A 9,310-nucleotide genomic window follows, 5' to 3' on the forward strand; every position below is an offset into this window, starting at 1 on the left:
AACTTGGAAATGCTGGGTATGAGTTCCCTGAGCGTTAACCCAGTCCAAGCAGCACTGGCGCATGAAGCTGGACAGCCTCGGGACAGTTCTGCCATTCTCCCTGTGCTGTTGCAGCTGGCTAGCAAGGGTGGGCTGGTTGGCTGGCAGACAGGAGAAAAACTGGCCACTGCAAGATCTCAACAGGGTTTTCAAGAAGTCCCGCCTTTGTCACCCCAACATTTTCCTCGCTGTGAATTCAGCATTGTTGAAAATGGCATTCATTAGTGAACAGAGCACTTCAGCTTAGATTTTCTCTGGACATCAGCAAATTAGTCTTTTTATGTGTCAGTGTTGCTCCTAAGTAGCCTCCAACCTTGGCTGTTTCTTCCTGGAATTTCTGTAAATGATTAGCAGGTGGGTCAGATGGTTGCAGCCACAGTGCTAGTTACCTGGTTTCTCTGGACTAATGACTCATCTTTTGAAGTAGAATAGTTTATTCTACAGGCTGCTCCCCTCTCAGACAGACCCTGTAATAATGCAGTATCAACCAAGTGATCTGTATTGCCCATTGAGGGTCACGGTTATATCCCTGGCTGTTCTTGCTTTAATTAGAGTCAGTGTTTTTCTAATGTCTTTTTATACAGATGTGTTTAGAAACGGCTATTCACTGACTATGTGCCTTTACTTTTTGTGAGGACTCAGGCTCAGTATTTTACTATCCCACAGGACAGTGCGATTCACACAATAAACAATCCTAAATGCTCACTATTTAAAATGTAAATACCATAATATACCCAATGCGTTTTTAATTGCGCATTTGTTGTATTTATGTTGGAAAAAATGCAGCACTCAATGTAATGGTAAATATAAACTTGACCCTAATCCTTAAGCATTTCCTAAACAGTGAAATGTGTGTACAGCCTTGTAGCTCCTGTTCAATTAACATACTCCTTTCAATCTTCCACCCTGTGTCAGGTCCCTGAAAATTACAGAGGAGAGCGTCAGGGTGTCAGAGGCGGAGAGGTCAAGGCTGGAAGCAGAGCTGGCTCAGATGAGGCAGGACCTCAGCCAGGCCAAGAGCCTCCGACAGGAGATGAGCCGCGATGTTACCGCCACCCAGCAACAGCTGGAAGGTTCTGAAACACATTTGACCTCTGGGAACTGGCTCTGTGCATGTTCTCCACTTTCTGGATCACATGACACAGCAAGATGACTTCCTCCTGCTTGTGTAGTGTAGTCAGTTAAAGGTCTAGATCTCTGCTGAGATGAAAAATGAACTGATAACAGAGCAGCCGTAGAATATAGGCTGCTGATACTGGGTTGAGCCACAAGAGGAATTCCTTTTGAAAGGACCGAGATAAGATTAATTGTGCTCGTTCACACAGGGCTGCAGGTAATCATTTGAATAAATCGCGGGTGCGTTAATTAAACGTTGCTTTAATTAACAGTCAGGGCCACATCATTTTTAGAAGATGTCTTTTGTAGAACAGAGATGAAGGCTTGCTGGATCTTCCAAAGGTTAAGGAGAGTCTTTTGACAGCAGATGAAAAGCTACAGTTGAAGTGAGGGTTTTAAACTCTGGTCATAATTGTAGCACAATCTTTAAAAAGAAAACCTAGTAATATTTATCTAATTCATATTCAAGGTTTTAAAATGGATGAAAAATTGTTTATTCTAGTACTGTACCTCAGGATTTGTGTTTTACACTATGGCTTGGAAGGTGGAGTGTTTGAAATTTTCCTTTCTTGTTTCAGAGAGCGCTGAAGAACTGAAGGTGGTGAAGGATGACCTCGGAGACGCTAGACAGCAGCTCCGAATGGTGGAGGAGGTAACAGGGCAGTGGGGAGGGCAGGCTGCACGAGCACACCTCAACCTATTTCCACCAGCATACTGGTGTGAGCCGCCGAGAACCACAGTAACAACATGCCGAGGCAAAACAGCTGAATTACAATTGAATTTGTTCTCAGCGTGTTGAAACATCTGGGAGAACTCCTTCCTCTGTGTAAGCAGCTCATCGGTACTATGTGTTGGATAAAGCTGGTGAAAATTAGAGGAATACATTAATTAATTAGGGGCTGGATAATAGTTCATAGTATAGATAACTGCAAAAAATAAATCAAAGTGGTGATTAATAAATTATTTTTATTTTATGTAAGAATAGAATTTTAATGCTGTTCTTTATCAATTTGGCAACAGTGTTTGTTACATGTAGTTTCTAAGTTAATTTCTGTCCTGTCTGTGGTGGTTTTCTACATGGAATATTGTAGGAATATACAGTCTAGTGTATAGAATAATCACAAAATTTGCATGCAGGGCTGCCACAATTTTAGAATGATAGAAATTGATAATGGAATTGATGATAGAAATGTTTCAGTTTCAATAACAAAATACTATTTTATATTAATGCACAGTATAATGCAATAGTCTGTTTTACATTAGTAGCTCATGCATTCTGCATCAAAAGAATCAATGCACAGCTATATAGTGAGGTGGACATTTTTACAATTATGATAGTTCCTATTGCTGTTATTTTTAGCACATTAGCAATTTCCAAGAGTAAGATCTGGAAACGCGGTGGGTGCTGTAGTGTTCCATCACTGTGTGTGCAGGACGTCCGCGCTGCCACCCAGAGGCGCGATGAGCTGCTGGCTGAGCAGTCCGCGCTGAAGGAGGCGCTGGACCGCGGTGCTCAGAGGGTCCAGGAGAACCAGCGCAGGGAGCAGAGGCTGGACCAGGAGCTGCGAGACCTGCAGGCTGAGATCGAGAAGCACCAGGCCCGTCTGGAACAGCAGGAGAGGGTGAGCACCTGCAGCACGGCGACGGCGAAGGTCCAGACACACGGAAATCCTCCATGTCAATAACTTGACTTCCACCTGCTGCTCTCTGGTCCAAGGTTTAGTCTTCAAAATGTACAACAAACGTTATGCACTCAATACATAATATTCACTGTTATGAAAATTTGCTGCCAGGGATCTTGCTGTACTGTCCTTGGATGGGATTTTTTGTGGGCGATATAGCTAAGACTTTTATTTAAGTGACTCGGGACACTGAATGAGCTTTGAATTTGAACATTCAATGTTTTTCCCCGCCCCAGTTTGAATATGCACAGTCATAACCAGGATCTCAGTTTCAGACAGCTACAGTAAATACACGAATAACAAGTCACTGACATGCATCTCAGCTGGCAATCGAAACGTATTCCATTTGAGATTTAGTATTTCACTTTGTGTACATTTTAAGTAACATAGAAGTAATTCATATTCACAGGTTGAACTTCTAATTGAGCTCAGAGGCTTCAGTAGTTTCGAGCACAATTCAGTTTGAAATCCCAAGCGGCTGTCTCCTCTTTTCTGTTCCAGTCTTCGGCTGTTTGAGTCTTCTTCTTCTTCTTCTTCTTCTTCTTCTTTTTCACAGCCTCAGTCCCAGACTGTCCTGGGGTCAGCTGCTTTGGTTGCTCTTCTCCACTTGTCTCTGTCGAGCACATCTCCCTCACTCACTTCACACACCTCCATATCTTTTCTCACACAATCTCTCCATCTCTTTCTAGGCCTGCCTCTTCCTCCGTTACCTTCCACCTCAGATTCCATTACCCTCTTTGTTACTTCCTCAACGTCCCTCCTCATGATCTGTCCGTACCACCGTAACCTCGCCTCTCGCATCTTCTCAACCACATCCACCACCCTACATCGTCTGCGGATTTATCCTTCATTGAAATCTGCAGAATCCATCTCAACATCCTCATTTCAGTTCTTCTCATCAAGTTCTCTTCGGCTGTTTGAGTGCAGAACTGCTCTGGCTGCCCTGAGCTTCTGCAGGATGCCTGCGGAGTGCCTGTCTGGTTTTGCAGGGTTTTCCCCTGAGCACCGCGCCCTGACTCTGTGGCCTCTCCCTGTGTGCGTCCAGTCCCTGCGGGGGCAGCAGGAGGAGGCGGTGGAGTCGGAGGAGGTGCGGAGGAGCAGGCTGGAGACGCTGCGGCGCCAGCTGCGAGCCGCAGAGGCCGCCCTGTCGGAGCGGCGCGGCCAGCTGGAGCAGGCGGCAGCCGGAGTGTCCCACATGGAGGAGCAGGGCCGGAGGCTGAGGAGAGATCAGGAGGAGTGCGCCGTCCTGCAGGACAGGCTGTCCCGCCTCAGTAAGCAGCTGGGCGCATGTTGCTTTATTCCACACGCTCCGGCTGTACGAACAGGAATGGGTTTTCTTTAGATCGAGTCCGCTTGAGGTCTTCCCGTTTTAAAGGCTACCCCCTGATCTACCACTATTAGAAAGTGGTTCATCTAGTTTAGTTCATGAGGATGGGAGGAGGAGGGTCTGGTCTGTCTACAGTAATACAGTAGGAGTAAAGGGCTATATAACAGAACCTGTTAAGTAAAGGCCCTTCTAAAGATGAAGGCTTTGAGTCTAGATTTGAAGGAGCTCAGGGAGGGTGGCTCGTTATCCTTAGGGATAGAGTTCCAGAGCTTTGGGGCGCAGCAGGAGAAGAACCTGTCACCCACAGAGTGTAGATGGGCTTGGGGGACAGATAGGAGACCAGAATTAGAAGGGCGAAGGTTGCGAGGTGGGGAGTACATGTCTTTGATGTGTGTTTTTCCTTCAGGTTATTGTGATCGTGTTGTAAAAGCCGAGCACTCTTCCGTGTTTGTGTTTCCAGGACAGGAGCTGGCGGAGAGAGAAAAGGAGCTGCAGGGCAGGGCAGAGGAGTGTGCTGGACTGCAGAGGAAGCTGGACGAGTGTCGCCGGGAGGTGGAGCACCTGCAGGAGACTCTGCGCTCAGAGAGGTTGAGGACGGACAGGAAGCTGGCGGCCCTGAGAGCTCAGAGCGAAGCTGACAGGCAGCAGACACAAGAGGCCTTGCAAGTGAGTGAGGTCAAGGCTGATCTTCTCTTACTAGAGGATGACGGGAAGATTGTTTAGTTCAGTACCTTGTTCATCTGAGGGTTTCGTCTTCTTATCGCAGTGGGGTTAGATCGTAAGTGGCAGATCACTCTCTCCCTCCTCGTCGCAAATGCACCAGGTTGCCCGAGTGGCTGTTGCTAACTTGCACCCGGTGTTCTGTGCCAGGAGAAGGCTCGGCTGGAGAGGGAGCTGGTCACCGCTGAGCAGGCTGCGGGGGAGAATCACCAGCGCGCCCGCAGCCTGCAGAAAGAGCTCAACACCGTGTCGAGGGAGCTGCTGCAAATCAAAGACAAGGTATCGCAGGCCACACTCTTGCAGCTCGGAGCAAAGGAAGCCCTGAGCCTGGGTTCCAGCCAGTGGGATTCCCTCCATCGTTACAACACAACTCTTACTATGATCTAGACTGACTGTGTGTTTTTGTCCTGAACTGTTAAAGCTTTCATTCATGCTACACACTCTCCCAGCTAATCTGATTGCTGAACTGAAGTTCATTTTAGATCTGCTGCAGTTCATTTTTTATTTTGCTGTGGGATAGATGTGGTACTTCACTGTTAATGTCAACACCTGTTCTGAAGCAGTGGTACTGTTGTAAAAGCCTACTGTAAAGCAAACTTGTGTGTAGTTGTATTAGGACTGCCGTTTTGTAGGGGTTTCATTTTTTAAATGTTTTTAAATGATACATGGGAGTTAATTTTCAGCAGAGGTTGCCTTTTGATTGTATTTACTAACCGTTTCTGACATAAATTAATAGCTCCTTGTAGTACGCAACATCCAGATGTAGAATGATGAACAGGGGAACATTTGTATCTGTTCTTGCGTTGGGAGCCTCGGATCCTGTTTGTGTGGGGGAATCCCTGTACCGAGGAGCTTGTGCCCAAAGGCCTGGCACTGTCTGCCCTCTCCTGTAACTCCCTCCTCTGCCCAGCTGCGGACGAAGGAGGACATGGAGGCCCGCCAGCAGGAGATAAAGGGGGCCATGCGCTCCCTGAGGTCGGAGGTGAGGGCCGAGATGACCAGCGGGATCGGGGAACGGGACCCCAGCCCCCGGCGCCGGGCGGACACGGAGCACCTCAAGGAGAACGACCCCCACTACCCCAGCACCCCAGGCCGGCCAGCCTGCAGCTCCAAGGTCTGTACTTCTGCAGGACTGAAAACCCTTTCGGGCTGTGCTGGGTGTCGAGGAGACTCGGCGTGCAACACAGGCGAGGGCCCGCGTGGGAACAGGAGCATAACCAGCCTGTGCTTCAAGCGTTTCTTCACACTTGCTCCCTGAAGCTGACAGGATGAAACAAGCCTCGTGTGAATTCTGAGAAATGAACTGTGAGCTGTGCCGCCCTCTCTCTCTCTCTCTCTGCCCAGGATGAGCAGTGGCGTGGAGAGGCTCTGCGGGAGAAACTGAGGCAGCGGGAGGACCTTCTCAAGGTGTGTGTGTGTGTGTAACAGCAGCCACAGGGGCTTCCCAGAGCTCCCAGCTTCAGGGCCACCTTCACTGACGTATCTACTCTTCATGCTGCCAGATCAAACATTTCAAAACACTGCTTTTCAGCACCTCGAAAAGTTGGACATTGTACCATTTCAGCAGTTATCTTCCTTTTTTAGGATCTCTTCATAGAGCTCATTTGAGGAAAAACATGTTTGTCACTCTTTATACATGGTTCTTATAAAGTTAAATTGCCTGCTCAGATGTGTGTCATGAAAACTGTTGTCGAGCAGAGACGCGGTGCGTATACAAAAGTATACAACACTTGTCTATGGACACCAGCATCGCAGAGCACTGCTTGGCTCAATGCTATCACCTTTTCTGTACATGATGGCCCAGCGAATACTGCAGTTGTCAACAGCAACATGTTCTCCAGGCTCTTTTTTGATTGGGAAACAATTATACACAGTGGGCACGCTTTCTTCTGTAAGGTAATTCCTTTTTCGTCCTTCCTCGTGGGGGGTCGTGCTCCTGTGTTCCTAGGCTCAGCTGCGCAGACGCATGTGGACGCAGGCAGAGGTTCTGAGCCTGCGCAGGCAGCAGACGGAGGGCAGCCTGCAGGGGCTGCGCAGGCGGGTGGACGCCCTGGACGAGCTCCTGGGGAACAGCTCCTCCGACTCCCTGTCCCCGATCAACAGCGAGCCGCCACTCAAACACGGCAGGGTGAGTGGGCTGGGACCCAGGCTGCAGAAGAGGAGGCAGATGTACCACCACCCTTCTACGCCTCATGTTGTAAAACCTCTCCCGGAAACTCTGAGACTGTTTATCCGATCGCAATCTGGCCATTAAATACAAGATGAGGATTTTCTCATGACGTTTTTTTTGCCTTCAGTTTTCTTTTTTTTTTAAATCACTCCATTGATCATCAAGATTTTGAGATTTTATTTATCCCAAAGGGATTGCATGATCTGGTATTTCATTTCAAAACATTAGATTGAATACACCATTGATTGCACAGGCACAAACACTCTTTTGTAGCCAGATGCTGAAAGAGAAAATTAGAAGGCAGAGCTCTACTGCAGCTGGGTTGAGGGGGCGAGGTAACTTTCTTCCCCCGTTTTTTCAGACTGACCTGTCAAGGAGTATTGGCTCCCCCTGTGGGAGACAGCCTGGTACTGCAGCACGGTCAAACAGCCCTGTGCGACTGGATCCTACAGTACCAGAGAGAGACCCAGGTAAGGAGCTGAATGCACACCAACGAACACCCTTTCCCGTACACCTGTACACAAGGAATGAATGCTTTGGCTTTTCCATAATACCCTTTTATTCTAATTTCCTACTCAGGAGGCAGCTGGTAACTACGTACCTACGCCTGCGATGTCCCTACTGGCACCACATTGAACCCACCTTGTAAAAGCCAAATGAGCAGGGCCAAATCACAGCACGTTCTCTCCCACTACCTCAGAATAACATCTATCCAAACACACCCACTCAGCCATTTCACTCTGTCATGTGCTCAGCCATTAGACCAGCATTTTTCAAAGATTATGTTTTTATTGAGCATTTATTTGTGAGTAAAACAGTAAAGACTATTATACTGTAAGTACCTAATATAAATATATGAAAAAAAGCAGAATAGGCCAGAGCATGTCTTTGGATGAGAAACAGATGACATTTACCTCAAAATGTTAATTATTGTATAAGTACATGAGACTAAGTATACTGTGCTGTACACTGTACCTCACTAGAACTAGGGGCAAAGGCACCCCCTAGAGTGTCATTTAGAAATTTATTTACATTCGATTTAAAAAACCATCCAGCTTGTGCTGCAGTCAGATGGATGTTGGAACATCATTGAACTACTGACATTGGAACTTCCATTTTCATTTATATATTTTTATCGACTAACATTTTATGGTACTGAGTTAAAGTGAGTTAACTGCATTTACAATTTGAAAGAGCGATTGAATCCCAAGCTGTCTGACCAGGTTTCTCTCCATGTAACTGTGTAGCACAGCGCAACACACATAAGGCATTCTTTACTTTAAAAGCAATATAGTGAAGAGCAATTCTCACTTAGACGTAGATGTAGCAGTTATTTGACACAGTTATACTATGAAAAGTGCATTTTCTTACAGTATGTGTAATTATTGCTTACTTCTCTTCTGATCATTCTGGAGAAACTATATGCCCATAGTGTGAATGCATGAGTGTCAATACTCTCAAGGTTAATATTACTGTTTATTATATCTGTGGAGGTGCCCTTATCTTAAACTAAACATTTATATACAATTTAAAACATGGATTAAAATGCGTTTGGAAAGAACACATAACTGCACAATTAAGTCTTTCCATGTAAAGTTTTTAAAATTTGAAAAAAATGCAATATCATTGGCCATCCTATGCAACTTTCTATTGCAAATCTTTATGTTAATGCCAATTTGTATTGTTTGCTTGAATTTTGAAGCATTTTTCACTTTCAGAATCATTTAATAACGCAGAGCTATGTAAAATGCAATAAATATTTATTTTTGTACGCTGTTATATACTTGATGAATGTCTTTGTTCCAAGTAAATTTTTCCTTTAATTTTTTCCTAGTTGTTTAGTCACTGGACTAAAGCTGTCTGCATCTGTTATGTCCAAATGTTTCATTTCAGATTCACCTGCATCACAACCCACAATCCACCCCCTCCGATTCTGATTTCACAATGGGCACGTTTAAAGGGGAACTGTGCCGCTATTTTCAGATTTCGGGGTTAGAAAGAATCAGCACTGATGAGTGCATTTCAAACCAGAATCAAATTAAAATGGTAAAACCTACAATTTACAAGACATTTCCAGGTATGTGAAGAGCCATGTTCTGCGATTCAGAACGAGGCAACAAAACGTTTGCCTAAAAATTAAAACCAAAACATGGTTTTAATTTTGGCCTAAGACATAAAAAGGCTTAAGTGAGGACCCATTCATAAAAATCTTTGGAAAGCTTATGTTTTACCTCATGAGGAAAAATACAAAATCAC

General features: G+C 45.7%; 1 protein-coding gene across 3 annotated transcripts in view; it reads left to right on the forward strand.

The window, feature by feature from the left end:
• Positions 1-8,833, forward strand: part of cntrl (centriolin) — a 39,835-nt gene extending 31,002 nt beyond the window's left edge. For all 3 annotated transcript variants that reach the window (XM_069183355.1, XM_069183357.1, XM_069183358.1), the window contains 11 exons: positions 955-1,112; positions 1,734-1,807; positions 2,589-2,777; positions 3,883-4,108; positions 4,625-4,830; positions 5,035-5,163; positions 5,795-5,998; positions 6,229-6,291; positions 6,833-7,012; positions 7,416-7,524; positions 7,634-8,833. In XM_069183355.1, coding sequence (XP_069039456.1) covers positions 955-1,112; positions 1,734-1,807; positions 2,589-2,777; positions 3,883-4,108; positions 4,625-4,830; positions 5,035-5,163; positions 5,795-5,998; positions 6,229-6,291; positions 6,833-7,012; positions 7,416-7,524; positions 7,634-7,647 — 1,552 coding nt within the window. In that variant the 3' untranslated portion in view covers positions 7,648-8,833. The remainder of the gene's footprint in view (positions 1-954; positions 1,113-1,733; positions 1,808-2,588; positions 2,778-3,882; positions 4,109-4,624; positions 4,831-5,034; positions 5,164-5,794; positions 5,999-6,228; positions 6,292-6,832; positions 7,013-7,415; positions 7,525-7,633) is intronic.
• The last annotated feature ends 477 nt before the right edge of the window (positions 8,834-9,310 follow it).

Source organism: Lepisosteus oculatus, chromosome 24, assembly GCF_040954835.1.
Source record: "Lepisosteus oculatus isolate fLepOcu1 chromosome 24, fLepOcu1.hap2, whole genome shotgun sequence".
Classification (NCBI taxonomy): domain Eukaryota; kingdom Metazoa; phylum Chordata; class Actinopteri; order Semionotiformes; family Lepisosteidae; genus Lepisosteus; species Lepisosteus oculatus.